The 19,603-nt window shown below is 39.5% G+C and overlaps 1 protein-coding gene across 2 annotated transcripts; it reads left to right on the top strand.

Moving 5' to 3' along the window:
* The first annotated feature begins 403 nt into the window (after positions 1 to 403).
* On the top strand, positions 404 to 17,934 carry LOC124261930. 2 transcript variants are annotated; one of them, XM_046696298.1, is made up of 4 exons: positions 404 to 508; positions 11,418 to 11,739; positions 13,758 to 13,887; positions 17,563 to 17,934. In XM_046696298.1, exons 2-4 carry the CDS (start codon positions 11,428 to 11,430, stop codon positions 17,871 to 17,873), a joined length of 753 nt encoding a protein of 250 aa, XP_046552254.1. In that variant the 5' UTR covers positions 404 to 508; positions 11,418 to 11,427; the 3' UTR covers positions 17,874 to 17,934. The 2 variants fall into 2 exon arrangements, with proteins under 2 accessions (XP_046552254.1, XP_046552255.1); XM_046696299.1 differs by lacking the exon at positions 404 to 508 and adding an exon at positions 4,940 to 5,042.
* The last annotated feature ends 1,669 nt before the right edge of the window (positions 17,935 to 19,603 follow it).

The raw sequence follows: 19,603 nt of genomic DNA, 5'->3' as shown, positions 1-19,603 counted from the left end.
CGTAAGCCCCTAAAATCATTAACTGTAACTTTTATTTATTTCCACCACTACATCGATATTTTTCTGCTTAGATAAAAAGCTAACTTCAGATTGCATTTAATGTCTATGAGTAGTTGTCAGTAACCACGACGTTGTAATGATTATCAATGCACATACATGTATGTATGTAAGTAATCAATTAGTTCATGAAGGTGTATGGATACATTTTCGAGGATATGCATCCATGACAGTGTCTAAAACAAACTGTTTCACTATCACGTAATTCCGTCCATGTGAATGTTAGAACAACCCACCTATTTTACAGTTGTTCCGATAGTTGAGTGCTTGATCAAAACACAATAACACAGAAATCGATAAAAGCATCGCGGAACATCTCTTGTGTGACATAGCGACTTCACGTCCCGTCGAGTGTATCCGAGTAAACTGTACATTTCAACTGTACAAATTGTGACTACTGTACGGGTCTCTTCTGATCTCTTCAGATTTAGAGCCAGTGACAAGACAGAAGGTAAGACTCTCTCTCTTCAGTGTGTTCACAGGGCACTCGACATCCAAACATTATGTGTACGGGTATCTGTTCTGTGTGTTCATAAGCATAGATAAGTTTAGCCGGTAGCTAGAAAATAAAACATAGAGCAGGTGTAGAAAGTAAATAAAATCAAAACACCAACTGTGAATATATTTTATATATAGGGAGAGAGAATTGTGCGATAGATCACCCAGGCAAGACCTTGTTTATTTAGAAAGTCCTGTCAACGCCGGCGTTCATTCTAGCTTAAGTCATGAGTATCGCACAAACGTTCCCTTCTTTTGATCAAAAGTCGACTTGTATGAATAGTGGCGAATTTGAATAATAACTTTGAAAACAGTTATGTTCATATGGTCTCTAATTTTAAAAATACATATTTGTTTATTTCTTAGTGACTGTATATTTAAAATACCATGCTATAGCAACTTTGTTGGGCCACCACCATATTGGTGGAGTAATAACCGGATAACCAGTATGTTTGGAATAATAAGAAAAATATTAAGTCTTGGGGCAACTTGACAACGGTAATATTGACCTTATCAACACATCGCTTTTCAGTAAACGGCAATCCATATGTATGGTTAGCTTTGTGAAAAGGCCCTGTGTTACTGACTTAATGACACTCTCACCAATAGTTATAATACCATCTTAGATAAGTGTTTCATATTGCATTAGTTCAATTTAATTTTTCTAATACTGATAAGAAAGGTTGCCGTGGCATCATCGATCGTTTCGAGAAACGTGTAACATGCTAATCCATCCTCTTTACATGAATAAGAAAATGACGCCGAGTTTATAAAAAATGTGCCTCTAACATATAGTTAGGCATGGTCTTTACTGGAGATAATGTTGAGTTGCTGGTTATGCGTTGATTGGTTTAACAGATACACATTACTCATAACAATACGTTATTGCAAATCGGCACATTAAAATACCAGTATAAAACTAAAATTGTGGCATGAATAGATCATTTCCATAGTATGCATTGTCATCACTTCAGGTAAAACACTCTACCAAACCACGAGGGATAGATAGATAGGTAGGTAGGTAGGTAGGTGTGCTATTGTCGGATGATTTACAAGGGGTAGGGGTAGCATTGCTCAATGAATACAAAGACACGCTCTTCACAGGTTTAAGCAACATTCATGGCCATACATTCAAGCTTCAACTTAAACCGTATGCAGATCTGAGCTAGGTTCCTCAGCGTGGCGAGGGTTTTGTCCTTATGTAGACACGAATACTACGGATTGCTGACGAGTCCATAACACAGAGGCAAGTAAGAGAATACGCCAGTCATTGTACAGCGTGTACAGGGAGCTTGGTGTAACAATGACAGGTTCATTAGGTACCACGCCCCTGTGACGTTATCGCACCACATTCTACGTCATAGACAAGATGTGAATACCTGTTGACATGTTCATATGATCTGCCGAGATTATGTTTCCTGTATGATCAACATCCTCTGCGACAGCGATGTATGCGCTTGAAACAGTGCTCTATCTGGCTTCCGTGCTTCCTCTACCTACTTTACTCACAGATTGTCATGTTAACTTTCAAGTCTGCTGAATTTTAGGGTTTCAAGGATGTAACAATATTTGGGTATCGTGCTCACTTTTTCTCCAGTAGATCACCCTCCTGCAAATAAACTGTAAAATCATCTATGGTGAAAGCTGCAACCAGTGAACAGAATTAAGAAAATGAATTACCGGAAATGGCATTGGCTCAAACTCATGTCCAAACAGAACAACCGGAGTATCACCTTATTTAGCTATGGTTGGTGGACGTGTATCGTCTTTATAGCAGTTGTTCTTCAAGAGGGGAGCAGCACATGAGTTATCTGTGGGGGCTATATTCCAAGAAACATGCTCAAATCAAACATGAACGTTAAGCAACCGTTAGAGACAATCGAGAAACTTGGAAATAAGTGATAGCAGAAAGTCATAAATGGTCCCAAATGTTGTAAGAAGCATTTTCGGACAGTTTTTGTTGAGAACAATCTTTGATGATTTTCTGTGTAGACTCGATTTTATAAGTAAGATGTAAGTAATCTTAAACACCTATGGAGGGGAGGAATGTAAGAAGAAAACAAGGTATGGATCACAGCACATGACATGGAAAGACATCGGAGCAGATCCTTGAGAACGGTTCGTCCGTGGATTGTGTTGTATATCAGCCTTGTACTTTCTTCTGTCCTCTCTAGTCGTGCAGAATAGATTTAAGTCCGCCAGCAGACTGAATTTATTGTTATCCCTGACAATACCCATGTCCAGTTTCTATACGTCATTGTCCTTACCTGCTTGCTCATTTGCCTATGTTTTATTATGCATCAGCATTCTGAATCGGAATTTCTTCGTGGAGAAGCAAAATAAATAATTGATTGGCCAAGACGTTCCACTTTAGCTTCAGGTGTGTGGTCGATCGTTCAATAATGGTCAAATAGCTAGTTCCATTGGATTGACATACCAACCTGTACAAGAAGTACACGATACAAGTGTCTATCATATAGATCTGAGCACGAAGATTCAAAGTGACATCCTTGTACAGGGATGATTTCAACTACAATGAATGGCAATATTCCATAAAGGGGACATTTCTAAATTTGACGCATCTATCACAATAATGATACAAGTCCGTTTGTAGATTTGTTCCAGATGTTACCGTATTTTCGTAGGAGAACAATTGGCATGAATATCTTTGTGACTCACTAACGATCGGTCAGAATATCTTCACCTTTTGGATAACACCTAGTACTTTCACTAGTGATCATGCCTATGATATAACGTACAATTGATTTTTTATGATTATAAAAATGGTTTTATCGCCTAGTTATTGCCTGTTTTCAGGCCAGGTTCATTCTCTGAATTTGATAATAATTTCTTTGATATGATCAAAAGATGAAAAAGATAAGAAAGTAACGTTTCTATGAATGGATATAAACTTGTATAGAACAGAAGAAAAGCTATGTTTCCAAGGCGAGTCTCCATGCAGTAATCAACATGAATTATCCCCTTGACCTGGCCCTTGAAATACATGATTTATTTCTATCATATTCATTTATATCGACAGTCATTATGCATTCACCACATAACAGGAATTAGGACTTATGATACTTCTAGGTGCAACTTAAACGGAAACGGACACAGGACCAAGAAATTAATGGAATGCTCGTTCACGTTCAATCAATGCCGTACAGTCTATTGTGTGATTTGTATTGATGGGAAGATCTAAAGTTGTTTACATTGCGAGGACTTCAGAGCATACGGTTTCTAATTTCTAATTCTTAATAAATATAGAGCCACTACCCCTAAAGGATCAGCTGTATGGTAGAAAGACCGTGTTCAATTCAGTCCAGAGATATCGATAAGTCCGGAATCTAAAACAAGCCCATCAACGAATCCCGATAACAACGCACCTAAGAGTGGGTTACATAGTGTTCAGTAAAGTAGTTCAACATCGTAGAACATCGATCCTCATCGAAATTACCACCAATCTTGATATCACTGTTTAAATAAAGCACTGTTTTGTCGCAAATTGTTAACCAGCTGTAAGACATTAGTGATGCTAATACTCTTCTATTAAAATAAGGTAGGGGATGTTCAATACTTTTTTTTTATTTATATGAAATTATTATGAAAATTCTGATTCTGTGAATGAGATTTAATTCAAGTTAAAAAAAGAAGAAATTTCTTGACGCAGTTTATTTTTCCGACATTTACATCTGGACGTTTATGTATGGGACACACAACTGAATACATATTTGAACGATACTTGCTTTGTGGTCAATTAGGGGCGTTATCAGACAATAACGTACATGACTTGCAGAGGAGCTACAAACATCAGTTTCTCGGAACTTTGTATGAAGACCAATTGGTTGATTTCACCGAAGTTCAACCAGGGTACATATCCACGGTAACATCTGATGCCATCTAAAGGCGGACATGGTTAGTCTCCTCCAAACAATATCGTACTTTGGTTAACATTTCCTGAGTCAACATCCAATGTATGCATGTGAATTCGTGATGGAGTGATATATTTTCAAATTTATATTTTATAATCATAGAAATTGTATTATTACATATTCTATGGACATAAATGTACAATGGGAAGAGCAAAAAACACAGTCTTCAATTCACCCAGGGACACTACAAACAAAGCAGAATTGTTCACATGAATACTATCTATTTCACGATGACGTCAATATGCCCATCCAATAGCGTATTGTATTCGTTCAAACATAATGGTATATTCAAATGTTCTTTTTACAAATATATGTGGATTTTGATTCGCTTTCTAACTGCAGTGCATTACTCATATAGAAGCGTACTTGACTAATTTTCCTTCATTGTGTTTTCTACAAATGTCAAGTTAATAATGCTGGAATTGCTGGTTTTACATAGGTGCAGTTGTTTCGTTACACACATCACACTTCCGATAGTTTTCATCGGTCCAGCATCTGGGGCACAAACACAGAACTTCAAAGTTAATGCTGAACACCATACCTGAGTTTCACCAGGTACTCTTAATCACATTATATATAGAGAAGTGTCTAAATGTTTTAAAATAGGGAGCATATACATATTGTATATATGAACATAATACCTTTTAGAACCACGACCTTTTGCATGAAGAAGCTATACATATAGTACATATGAACATAATACCTTATAGAAACACGACATTCTGCATGAATAAGATATGGACTACTAATGACAGCGTGCCTTCATATGTGTGCATCACATCAAGCAAGCAAGTAATGTCACTGTGCTAGTATCTACCCCGGACGTCGCATTCATTTTCATTAAGAACTTATCCATTGGACTATCTCCTTCTTTTTCATATGTCACATGAAGACGATGTACGTAAGTGGTTTACAATCCTCTGGCATTAATTTCAAACCCTCAAAATCTCGCTAGAATTTAAAACAAAAGTACTTTTTATTGTAATTGGATGAGATAGATGTCTGTAATAGCATAACATTGTCTTTGTTTTGTATGTCTCTACTTTATACCACAGTTTTGGTTTGGTTGTGGTGTTATTGCTATATTGATTGTTTACACAATATATGTTTGCCGTAATGTTTCGGCATGGCATAAGATATGTCATACAAATTGCTATAAAACCCAAGTGTTACTCACCTTTAAAACTTCTGAAACACTTATTCGAGATAAACCTTTATGTTGACTCACGAATCATGACAATCGAGTTATGCATGAAGTATTTGTTTACCATTGAATATTTCCCTCTGATATTCACTTCATTTCGCACAACACAGCTCGAGTGACTTTATGAACATTTCAACGAAAAGTGAAAATGATTTATGTTGATTGCTGTTATGTATCTCCAGAGGTTGTCTCCCAAACGGACTATCACAAACACACAAAATGTTTCTTGCATATTTTGTTTCCCGACGTTTGTGATGCATTTATTGCAGATTTTGCGGGGTTTTGGGGGGTACCAAGATACAAAGTCAAACAAAATGGGATCGTGAGGCTGGAGCATAGCAAAACCAATTTGCTTGAGGTTCACAGATACTATGTAGGAAAATAAAACATAAAAAACATTTAATATGTTATGACATTATTATATTTAATGAAGTTAATTAAACCTCAAGTTCAATATTATTGAGCTTTGGTTTAAATATTTTTGTTATCATCCATTAAAACCATTCTCTCAAACTCTTAGTTTGGTTATTGCTCATTAAAATCATTCTCTCAATTTCTAAGTGTTCGGGCTGGTCCATTGATTGTATGAAATGGGTAACAGGCACGAGATTAGCAGTGCACTGGACCATGAACTTTGTTGTTATAAGCATTTTTGGGAGGTTACCATCTTCTCCAGCTGTTGCTACCACACACAAGGTATTGTGCGTGCACATATACGTATGTTTAAGTTGACAATGGGTTGAGTTGTTTCTAATCTGTATAGTTCACTTGATTACCTTGTACGAATTTCTTCGATCATTATCCGTGATAACCACAAGACTAAATTAAAATTAAATATACCCGAAGAATATGATCATATTTACATTGCATTTCTAAAATCTGGGATAACTGAACATATAATGGTATATTCATTTCGGAATAATGACCATTGCACATGTCCAACTCATATATCAATTGAACAACACACATGTCAACTCGGATAAACTCGACACTACTAGAATAGTTGCTGGTCTTCGCATCTCGATCAAGTTCACATCACGAAACAACCATGGAAACACTATCAATCAGACGTGAAACTAAAATCCGTGTCGCATTGTAAAGTAAGATTTTCAACGACGTATGTCCAGCTTTCTTGCATGCAAATTAATTCCCAAGAGTAGCCATCAACTGTCATCATAATCTTAAAAACAGAAACAGTGTTAGTTCTGTTACTTACCAGCAATGCTTTAAACCAGACACGCTCAAATTATGGAATATCTTCTTTGTTAGTGCAGACGTCTTAACCATTTTTATTTTGTAACTGTAGTGTTAAAGCCAGAAATACTTCTTATTTGGGGCAGAAGAGCAACTATACTTCATCCTCGTTTGACACATTCCTGTGGTTCTTTCCGAGCAGATTGTTTACTAGTCACTTTGTCCACCTGCCTGTATCAATGTGAAAATATCTTATAATGTTAATTACTGATGCCATTGGAACTTGATCCAGACGATTACCTGTGGTGTCTGATGTTCATAGCATATATCTTTTCAAAATATGTGCAAAATTATATTATCACAGCAGTTTCATTTTCTTTGTTTTGTTAAAGACAAATGTATCTCTATTGTTTGGTTAAATACAAATACATGTATATCTCTATTGTTTTGTTAAATACAAATATACCTCTATTGTTTTTATTTAAATACAAATATATTTCTATAGTTTTGTTTAAATCTCACACCAGTATGACTTGTATACATTATTTATTACAAAATAGTGCATGTAATTACATTACTTTTTACTATAACTATTTTCATGGAGGTGGTACATGCTCTGGACAGAACAGTTTAAGCAAACACAGCACAATACGCACTCAAAGTCCTTCGAAATATACTTGAAACTATTGAATTTCGTGCGCAATGAACGTTACATGTGATTTGCGTATGGTTTTCAGTTAGTTTAGTGTTATAATTGCCAGAAGGCAACATGTGGTGCTGTTTCGTCCCAATACGGGAATTTAAAATGGAAACGTTGTATTAAAGCCATATTTCATTAGAAATAGAAGTTCACATATATAAACGTGGACTTAAGTTGCAATGGGTGGGTGAAAGTGTGAATACAGTAAATAGTAAACGGTGTTGTTTCAGCAGTATTGTGTTTTGCTATATGTGCCTATCTTCAGTCCATGACCTGCAGGCGCGGATCCAGAAGGTGTGTGGGACTGCTATTTATACATTGGTTTATGGAAATGGCGCTGAAAGTGGGACTTCTATCCAGCTCCATTGAGCTTTCGCTCGTCACGCCGAAGACCCGGTTCGATTCCCCACATGGGTACAATGTGTGAAGCCCATTTGTGGTGTCCACTGCCGTGTTATTGCTGAAATATTGCTCAAAGCCGCAATGCAGTTAATGTCAATGCCAGTAATACAATAGAAGAATTGAATTTACAAAGGAAGCGCTGTTTCCATGTATCACGAATAAGGAATACCATGGCTCGCTTGTACAATGCTATATAGTTACTTTGAAAGATGAAATGGAAGACAGTACATATACGTGCTTTCGAAAACATAAATATGTAAAACGACAATAGAATTATAACAATTTCCCAATGTTTGTGTGATCCCATTTCCAGCATGTTGAAAGGCAGGAAGCTAATCGAGTCCTACTTTTTCTAACAAAATATCTGAAACTCCCATGTGACCATGGGGCCCTTTTTTATGCACTTTCAGTGTTTCAGTTGAATAAACTAGTCAAATGAAAACAATTCATTACAATTAGAATTTACAGCTCAGTGATGCCTTTGTAAACATTCAAACTTCCGAACATTTCATCGCTCGGTTCTCGGTACCAACGGTTATTTCTCTTTCAAAAGACCTCAAACACGGCATTGCGTATGACACTTTGAAACTTAAATGGCAAATCTCCTGAGTGTTTTATATACTGCTGGTTCGTTGCCTGTTTTTAATAGATTGTCAAAGATGCATCCCATCGGACTTTTCTCTACAATGTGTGAAGCCATGAAACAATATATGCATTTGTCCAGTACTATTATCAGTTATCCCGCTCTGCATCATGTCTCAAAAATAACAATTGCGTTTAATAAGTGAGATTGCTCTGTTATCATACCTTAGTCTCACAAGAGGAGGGGTCTAAACGGTTGGAAGCCATAACTGCATTTAAAAGTATGTTTTGCAATTAATATTCAGAGAATGAAATGTCACAGAATGCAAGTACTAAACATAACGTTTTCAGAGGAATGTCGTCCCTACCTGCTTGAACGCAATTGTTGACAGTGGTGAGGCATGAGGCAAGGCAACACCTCGCGGCCGGCTGTCTGCCGGAGCAGATGATGTCCAGTTGGATGTTCGGTTACACTAGTGACATTTATGTAAACTCTGAAACTCGCCAAGTATTGCAGATAAATTCCACCATTTATTCGGCTGTGAGCCTTTACGGTTAATATCGAATTAATTTTCCCTGACCAAATATAAAATGATAATTAATTAAGTAACTCCTAATTCATATACCTATAACTCTGTGAATTAAGAAAACAGAGCATGTTTCTGAATGATTTATTAACATGTTAAATCTTGCTGTATAGCATGATATTTTGTGGAGATATTCAGTGTACGGGCAACAATGAAATGCATGTGAATATTAACCCCCAACATTGTTAAAATCAAAATGTTATTGATAATATGTCACACTCTCTCCTTTCAATTTGGATTAAATATTCAGTACCATCATTGTCATGGCACGTCGTAGATTGTCAGAGGCTACAAGGTGGCAAATATTTGGGCATGAGAAGTGCATGCTGTCCGTCAGACAAGTTGGACGTCACGTTGGACGCAATCCTTCTATCAGTTGACTTCTGGACAAACACAGGGCTACCAATGATGTTGAAGATCTTGAAGACCTGGCAGACCCGTAAAGCAACCATAAGAGACGATAGGGCATTGTTGGGACTATTCAGGCGCCGTTCATGCGACTCAAGCACATTGTTAATTCAACAGTGGTTACCTGGGAGAGCCATTTCCTGCAGGGCAACTAGGAATAGGCTGATGGCAACATGACACAGGGAAGAAGACCCATCAAGCGTACAAAAACTCTCCAGCTCACAAAGCAGCACAACTGCCCTGGTGTAATCAACGTGCTCGTTGGAACATTGCATCATGGTGCGGAGGGTTCACTTTGGGTGGATGGTCGTTAGGTGAATGGTCGTGCACGTGTCTGGAGACAGAGGAACACAGCTAAAGTTCCCCGCAATATCCAGGACACGGTTTCCTTTAGGCAGGGTCAATCATGGTATGGGGATGCATTTCTTGAGTTGCAAGCTGGACCTCATTACCATTCGAAGTAACTTTAATGGACCTCGGTATCAACAGGAGATCCATGAGGCGGCTGTTGTCCACATTTTGATAACCATCCTCTATCCACAAGACCCATCGTTATGGATGACAATGCCTGGCTGCTGTCACCCAGTTCTAAGAACAGATTGTTGCCATGAGTCCAGATTAATGAAATGACTGCGGCTTTGGATGGTGAATGGAACATGATTCCGTAGATCCTACGGTAGATTCAAGGAGGTTACACAAGACACTTATGGGAAGTCTGTTTTTGGACATGTAAGACATTATTCTTCAATTCCGCAAACACGATGTATGCAAGATACTGACTGTTAAATTTGTGCAAGAAAACTAAAATATAATGTTTTTTTGCATGAAATGAGATTCATTTTCCAAATCTGTACAATCTTCCAGATTATGTCATGGTAATCTTGACCATGTTTCTCCTCAAACCTTTCTTGTCACTTAAAAATCAATGTGGTGTGGACAGTTTTGACACATTTTATGTACCAGTTCATTAAAGTTACTCAGTCTGAGAAAATACGTGTGTTTAATTCCCATATGTATATTTCTAATTGTAAAGTAAAATCTAATGATCTGTAGTATACAGCTAAAGAGCTCGTCACATGCTACACTGTATGTCGCGTCATCGTGATTCTTCTTCATATTTGACGTATCATTTATTGCATCATTGTTTATGGAAGGTCGACTGAGGTTATGAGAGGACTGAAGAATCTGGCCTCCACCAATCGCCATTAACGTTTATTATGCAGTAGTCTTTGGCTTGGAAAGCGTAACAAGACGGATAGAGAGCATGCCTTGTGGATCAATACCACACGATTACTCATTTTCTCTTCCAAGATGCAAGTAATAAAACAGCAAATACGGCATTATATAGACTTGCACAAGTCTCTAAGATAAAGATTAATAGTTTAAATGATAATTTCTAAAAAGTAATATGAGAATGGGGTCCTTACTGTCCGCTTATCTGGACTTGCCTCTTCGAAGGATAGAATTACTATAACCCATGGGCTCAGCATTCAGTACAGCCTTGGAGCAAGGCTAGGCATTATATAGTTTCTAACGTTACGGTTTCATTGTAGGTTCATGTATTATAAAAAACGGAAGGGGTAATAATATCAGCCAGGGACGATATCGGTGTATGGTCTGTGTATCAATGCAATTGTTATTTACTGTTTCCAACTGTAACATCATCAAAGGCCGCATTTCTTATGTTTGTAACAGATATTGGAATGGCAGGTTTTCTACTGAGCTGAAAGGGGTGACTAAGTGATTGGAATGTTGGTTAACTTTATGTAATAAACTCACATGAACTAAAGAGATCATAATTATCGATGTTCTAGTTGTCTGTTCAAAGTATGTCTCTTTTTGACAAATTTCAGATTGTACATTATGGCATCTGAGATACTTCTACTGCTTTTATTGGCTGTTACCGTCACCGCGTCATCTTATAGGAGATGCACTAACTTGGGCAACCTTCCACTCCAGAACAATAAGCGCCTCACCCACCACACCTTTTTGTCCATACAAATGACAGGTCTTATGTCATGTGCCCGGGCTTGCGCAAACAGGGGACGCTGCAAATCCTTCAACTTCCTTCTCGGATTCGGGACGTGTGAGCTCAACCAGGCCAACTATGCCGAGACGGGCACAATCACCGTTGAGACTTCGTGGGTGTATTATGACATTGAAGGGTTCCCTCAGGTAACACATAACATAACACGAAATGTAATGTATACGCACACCAGGTAATGCAGCACGTCAGGTAAAGCTGCACCTCAGGTAGTACTGCACACCAGGTAATACTGCACACGAGGTAATACAGCACGCCAGGTAACACTGCACCCTAGGTAATACTGCACGGCAGGTTCTACATCGTAATGCAACACTAAAGGTAATACTGCATCGCAGGTAATACAGCACTGCAGGTAATACGGCATGCCAGGTACATGTGTAATATGTCACACAAGGTAATATAGCACACCAGGTAAAACAGCATGCCAGGTACATGTGTAATATGTCACACCAGGTAATACAGCACGCCAGGTACATGTGTAATATGTCACACCAGGTAATACAGCACGCCAGGTACATGTGTAATATGTCACACCAGGTAATACAGCACGCCAGGTACATGTGTGATATGTCACACCAGGTAATACAGCACGCCAGGTAATAAAGCACGTCAGGTAATACAGCATGCCAGGTACATGTGTAATATGTCACACCAGGTAATACAGCACGCTTGGTAATACAGCACGTCAGGTAATACAGCATGCCAGGTACATGTGTAATATGTCACACCAGGTAATACAGCACGCCAGGTACATGTGTAATATGTCACACCAGGTAATACAGCACGCCAGGTACATGTGTAATATGTCACACCAGGTAATACAGCACGCCAGGTACATGTGTAATATGTCACACCAGGTAATACAGCTCACCAGGTAATACAGCATGCAGGTGCATATGTAATATGTCACACCAGGTAATACAGCACGCCAGGTAATACAGCACGTCAAGTAAATCAGCATGCCAGGTACATGTGTAATATGTCACACCAGGTAATACAGCACGTCAGGTAATACAGCATGCCAGGTACATATATAATATGTCACACCAGGTAATACAGCATGCCAGGTGCATATGTACTATGTCACACCAGGTAATACAGCTCACCAGGTAATACAGCATGCAGGCGCATATGTGATATGTCACACCAGGTAATACATCACGTCAGGTAATACAGCACGCCAGTAGATACTGCATGCAAGGTGCATATATACTATGTCACACCAGGTAATACAGCTCACCAGGTAATACAGCATGCAGGTGCATATGTAATATGTCACACCAGGTAATACAGCACACCAGGAAATACAGCATGCCAGGTACTAAAGCTATCTATCTAGATGTGTGTATATACATATAAATATACATATATACATGTGTGAAGCCCATTTCTGGTGTCATCTGCCGCGATAGTGCTTGAATAATGCTTAAAGCAGCGTAAAACTAAACTCACTCACGCACTCACTCACTTTTATGTACAACCTGTCAACCCTTTATTAGGGGCGATACCACTTGAGGTTGGAATGCGAGGCAACAGTATTGGCGTATTGACGTGTATCCAAAGAGTTCCAGCTGAATTGTCATGGAAGAATGGAGATAAACCTACGGTGTTTTGAAATTGGAGGTATTGTTACAGATTTACAGTAACTTGAAGTTTGATTAAATCTATAGCTATTATAAATCCATTAAACTACCTCTTAATTGAAAACACAGCAGGTATATTTCCTCATCATATAACAAAAGGTACAACACACGAGGTTATACTGCACGTATGACAGTGCAGCACGGTATCATTACTGTCTCATGTATACTATTGCAAGGTAATTTATTCTAGATGTTCTGAGAATATAAATGACGGGGAACAGCTAAGTGGTTACACCTTTCTCTCGTTATACCAAAGGACGTGGTTCGATTCCCAAGCTATACACTACGCAGGTGAACAATAAATGCATCTATTTCTGACTGAGACACCCATGAACCTTAATATCTGTACAATAACGGCATCTCAAAGGCAAATGTATATAATGTCTAGTTACCCTATGAGTTAATATATTATAGTTTTAGCACTGGTGGTGTATGTGGTATGGTGTCAGGTGTCTCTGGTGCTGCAACACAATCAATTTAGGTAACTGTGTTGTTCATTTCAGTCAGTGCGACAGCAGTGCAAGGATGTCTCGTGTGGTTATAACGAGACTTGTGAGATTTCCTCGTCACTACAACCATACTGTAATACATGCAGCATCGAAACAGGCTGTGGAGTATGCTACCCTATTTCAGGTAGGTACACTGTAGATGTATGGTACCCTAACACAGTTAGGTACACTGTAAATGTATGGTACCCTAACACAGGTAAGGTACCTCCATACGCATGTTACTCTATCTCAGGCAGGTAAATTCCATACTCATGGTAACCTATCTCAGGCAGGTAAACTTCATACGCATGGTACCCTGTCTCAGGCAGGTAAACTCTAGACTCATGGTACCCTATCTCAGGTAGATATACTCCAGATGCATCGTGCCCAATCTCAGGTAGGTTAACACCAGACGCATGGTATCCTATATCAGGTATAGTCTGTTTGCAGTAAAAACATACCGATGCATTTCACTTTAAATAAAAAAGTAAATCAAATAAAGTGAAATTAAGATTGCGAATCCTCATAAATTGACCTTGCCAATTGAATGTTTAAATCTCAGAATTTTATTCAACTTAAGATAAAAGTTGTTAAACAAACATCGTAGTTTCAAATCGCTATCATTGGTCTGTATAACAAGGGTGTATGCACATTAAATGAAACACCGAGGACAAGTAGGGTTGGGCTAAGTTAACGCTCATCACGCACCGCAGGTGCTTTTGTGTCACTGTTCCAAGTACTGCGCTTACACCCTTGTAATACGCACTAATAATAGCGATTTAAATCTTAATCTTAATATCACTTTATTTGATTTATTTTTCTGTTTAAAGTGAAATTCATCGGTACGTTATCACTGCAAACATGCCATAATGTGCCCAATCTCAGGTAGGTTAACTCTAGACGCATGGTTCCCTATCTCAGGCAGATATACTGCAGATGCATTGTGCCCAATCTCAGGTAGGTTAACTGTAGACGCATGGTTCCCTATCTCAGGCAGATATACTGCAGATGCATTGTGCCCAATCTCAGGTAGGTTAACTCTAGACGCATGGTTCCCTATCTCAGGTAGATATACTGCAGATGCATTGTGCCCAATCTCAGGTAGGTTAACTCTAGACGCATGGTTCCCTATCTCAGGCAGATATACTGCAGATGTATTGTGCCAAATCTCAGGTAGGTTAACTCTAGACGCATGGTTCCCTATCTCAGGCAGATATACTGCAGATGTATTGTGCCAAATCTCAGGTAGGTTAACTCTAGACGCATGGTTCCCTATCTCAGGCAGATATACTGCAGATGCATTGTGCCCAATCTCAGGTAGGTTAACTCTAGACGCATGGTTCCCTATCTCAGGCAGATATACTCCAGATGCATTGTGCCCAATCTCAGGTAGGTTAACTGTAGACGCATGGTACCCTATCTCAGGCAGATATACTCCAGATGCATTGTGCCCAATCTCAGGTAGGTTAACTGTAGACGCATGGTACCCTATCTCAGGCAGATATACTCCAGATGCATTGTGCCCAATCTCAGGTAGGTTAACTCTAGACGCATGGTTCCCTATCTCAGGCAGATATACTGCAGATGTATTGTGCCCAATCTCAGGTAGGTTAACTGTAGACGCATGGTACCCTATCTCAGGCAGATATACTCCAGATGCATTGTGCCCAATCTCAGGTAGGTTAACTCTAGACGCATGATACCCAGAAGAACAAGCTTTGACATCTGAGGTAAGTAAACTGTAGGCCATGGTGCTCTGCCGCTTTAATTACACTGTAAGGCATGCTATCTTATCTCATGTAGATAGACTGTATACCCGCTTACCTATCTCAGACAGGTAGCACGTGGAACATGATAGTCTTCCTCAAGTGGATACACTACAGAGCTTGCTATCCTTTCTTCTCTCATCATGGTAAACTGTATTAGCACGTAATTGGTAGGTTGGAGGTCCCCTGCATGAATCTGCAGATGGGAAAGGCCAGACGTTCATGACACTCTAAGTCAGCCATGGCTTCAATCCTTCATATCCACGATCTGGATAAATTACTGAGGCAATGATTATCAGTATCAACCTAAGAGTTTCAGATACCGAAATGTCCATGGCGCCAGGGCGTTTTATAAGTGTTGGCATTACTCTACACGAGCGTGATTCAGTGGCGTTGGTAGAAGTGTGGCTTAAGGACCTCTTGAACCAGAAAGAACGTCTATTTGCCCCAACACATCAAAACAATGTTTAGGAACACAACTACAAGTAGGTTTATGGCACCACAGGAAAGTACTTGACATACAAACGAATTAATTGTGCACAATTAAATGACAGAATCTTCAGCGTACTGAATAGATTAAAAGATCAAGCTAAAGCAAGTTATGTTTCTAAAATAATTCGATAATAATCTTTTTTAAAAAGCAGAAACTCAAAAACAGAAAATAGTTTTGTTTTGTGGCTTAAAGCTGCCAATATTCCAACTATATGGCGGAGACAAATAGTAGTTACAATGGTGTAAAGTCTTATAGGCAAGAGAGTCTTCCCGTTGATAAAGGGCAATTATCTAACTGGTGGACCTATGGATTGCCCCGAAGATGATGTCCGACAAAGTTATTTTTGCTCATTAAAGATTACCTTAAAAATAATTACTCTTTTTATATGTTTTTTATAAAACAGTCTAAAAAGGCTTTACATGACAAAGAAGGTATAATCTGTGATAACAGGACTTAATTCCCCAAAACAAGATATTTATCATCCCAAAATAACATACTCGTGTGATAACATGTGATGGATACACAGCATACTCTAGTACCATTCCTTACATATTTACACTGCTGTACCCTGCATGACGTTGCTAAAAGGCAACGGATGGACGATATGTTACCACACAAGAAGTAGGTACGCTGTGGACGATGTGCTGCCCAACCACAAGTAGGTACACTGTGGACGATGTGCTGCCAACGAGAGATAGGTACACTGTGGATATTTACTACCCAACCACAAGTAGGTACACTGTGGACCTACCCAACCACAAGTAGGTACACTGTGGACCTACCCAACCACAAGTAGGTACAAAGTGGACCTACCCAACCACAAGTAGGTACACTGTGGACCTACCCAAACACAAGTAGGTACAATGTGGACCTACCCAACCACAAGTAGGTACAATGTGGACCTACCCAATCACAAGTGGACCATGTGGACCTACCCAACCACAAGTACGTATACTGTGGACTTACCCAACCACAAGTAGGTACAATGTGGACCTACCCAACCACAAGTAGGTACACTGTGGATATGTGTTACCGAACCACAAGTAGGTATACTGTGGACCTACCCAACTACAAGTAGGTACACTGTAGACGATATGCTACCTAACTACAAGTAGGTACACTGTGGACGATATGCTACCCAACCACAAGTAGGTACACTGTAGACGATATGCTACCTAACTACAAGAAGGTAGACCATGAACGATGTGCAACCCAAACACAGGTGCACTGTACCCGATCTGCTACCCAACAACATGTAGGGCTAAGGGGTACTGTGAACTATGTACAACCCGATCAAAGAAAGGGATAATCATGCTACCCTTCTAAAGACATAGAATACAGATACACTGGTGTGTAGCAACTAACCATAGGCAGGAACATCCTTAGAGGGACACTCTCAACTGTGTCTTTCATTGATAGGAAGTTGCGGGATTGCTGGTAAGACCTTTTCCTAAATTACGTTTGATAGTTGTAGAACTATTTACAGTTTGAACCTTCCGAACAGTAGGAATTACAAAACAACATGCACAGCAGGTTAATCAATTTTGTTTTCTGTACTTAGAGGTTACAGGGAGGTGGTACCGATCGTACGGCTGCTTCAAGTCAACACCCGGAAAGGTTCTGCCTGAACTCCATGTCAACCTACGAAGCTCCATTGTCTGGCCTAATCTTAAAAAGACAATAGATGCCTGTGCCAGTGCATCTGCCTCAACGAACAGGGAGTTTTTCGGGATACAATTCTACGGTGAATGTTACATTGGGAATGCCACCGAAGCCAACTTCCTGACGCCAGTGACCATCAACGAATGCGCCACTGCCTGCCCGAATGCCGTTGGTGACGGTTCATCTACGCAGGTGTATCAGTGGATATAAAGAGTTAGGTAGATAGGTAGCCTAATGGTTAAAGCGTCACGCTGAAGACCCGGGTTCGATTTCCCACATGGGTACAATTTGTGAAGCCCATTCCTGGCGTCCCCGCCGTGATATTGCTGGAATATTGCTAGAAGCGGCGTTAAACAATACTCACTCACTTCTTGAACTTATCGACATTACCACGTTGCATTTTGTATCTGGGCAAACAACATGTACCTTATACTTATCAACAGTTTTGCCGTTGCTTTTTTATCAGTGGTTATAACATTACACTCACATGAGTGAGTTTGGTTTTACGCCGCTTTTAGCAATATTCCAGCAATATCACGGCGGGGACACCAGGAATGGGCTTTACACATTGTACCCATGTGGGGAATCGAACCCGGGTCTTCAGCGTGACGCTTTAACCATTAGGGTAAACACACACACACACACACACACAAACACACACACACACACACACACACACACACACACACACACACACACACACACACACACACACACACACACACACACACACACACACACACACACCCCTTCTTTGCATTGAGTATCATTGGATACACAATTGTCAGGAGTATTCATGTATCAGGGGATATAACATTGTCATGTTGTATTGTGTCAGTAGATACGCTGCCTGATGTATCTGTGGATGTATCATTGTCATGTTGTATTGTGCCAGTAGATACGCTGCCTGATGTATCTGTGGATGTATCATTGTCATGTTGTATTGTGTCAGTAGATACGCTGCCTGATGTATCTGTGGATGTATCATTGTCATGTTGTATTGTGCCAGTAGATACGCTGCCTGATGTATCTGTGGATGTATCATTGTCATGTTGTATTGTGTCAGTAGATACGCTGCCTGATGTATCTGTGGATGTATCATGTCATGTTGTATTGTGTCAGATATTACGCTGCCTGATGTATCTGTGGATGTATCATTGCCATGTTGTATTGTGTCAGTAGATACGCTGCCTGATGTATCTGTGGATGTATCATTGTCATGTTGTATTGTGCCAGTAGATACGCTGCCTGATGTATCTGTGGATGTATCATTGTCATGTTGTATTGTGTCAGTAGATACGCTGCCTGATGTATCTGTGGATGTATCATTGTCATGTTGTATTGTGTCAGTAGATACGCTGCCTGATGTATCTGTGGATGTATCATTGTCATGTTGTATTGTGCCAGTAGATACGCTGCCTGATGTATCTGTGGATGTATCATTGTCATGTTGTATTGTGTCAGTAGATACGCTGCCTGATGTATCTGTGGATGTATCATTGTCATGTTGTATTGTGTCAGTAGATACGCTGCCTGATGTATCTGTGGATGTATCATTGTCATGTTGTATTGTGCCAGTAGATACGCTGCCTGATGTCATGTTGTATTGTGCCAGTAGATACGCTGCCTGATGTATCTGTGGATGTATCATTGTCATGTTGTATTGTGCCAGTAGATACGCTGCCTGATGTATCTGTGGATGTATCATTGTCATGTTGTATTGTGTCAGTAGATACGCTGCCTGATGTATCTGTAGATGTACCATTGTCATGCTGCATTGTGTAGCTTTGGATATAATATTTTTTTATATGCTGCATCATGTATCTGTGGTTATAACATTGTGATGGCTGCATCGTGTATTAGTGCATATAACATTGTCATGCCGCATCGTGTACATGTGGATATAACGGTGCCATGTTGCATCGTGTATCTTTGGATGT

The sequence above is a fragment of the Haliotis rubra genome, unplaced genomic scaffold (assembly GCF_003918875.1).
Source record: "Haliotis rubra isolate DU_JTF1 unplaced genomic scaffold, ASM391887v1 Scf816, whole genome shotgun sequence".
Taxonomy (NCBI): Eukaryota; Metazoa; Mollusca; class Gastropoda; order Lepetellida; family Haliotidae; genus Haliotis; species Haliotis rubra.
Note: the sequence above shows the minus strand (reverse complement) of the source record. Positions and strands in the feature narration are given on the sequence as shown.

Excerpts from the sequence above, each read along its gene's own strand:
- LOC124261930 (XM_046696298.1), top strand. The coding sequence starts at position 11,428 with ATGGCATCTGAGATACTTCTACTGCTTTTATTGGCTGTTACCGTCACC. Across the intron at positions 11,740-13,757 it reads ACATTGAAGGGTTCCCTCAG|TCAGTGCGACAGCAGTGCAA; the intron begins GTAACACATAAC and ends TGTTCATTTCAG. Across the intron at positions 13,888-17,562 it reads AGTATGCTACCCTATTTCAG|AGGTTACAGGGAGGTGGTAC; the intron begins GTAGGTACACTG and ends TTCTGTACTTAG.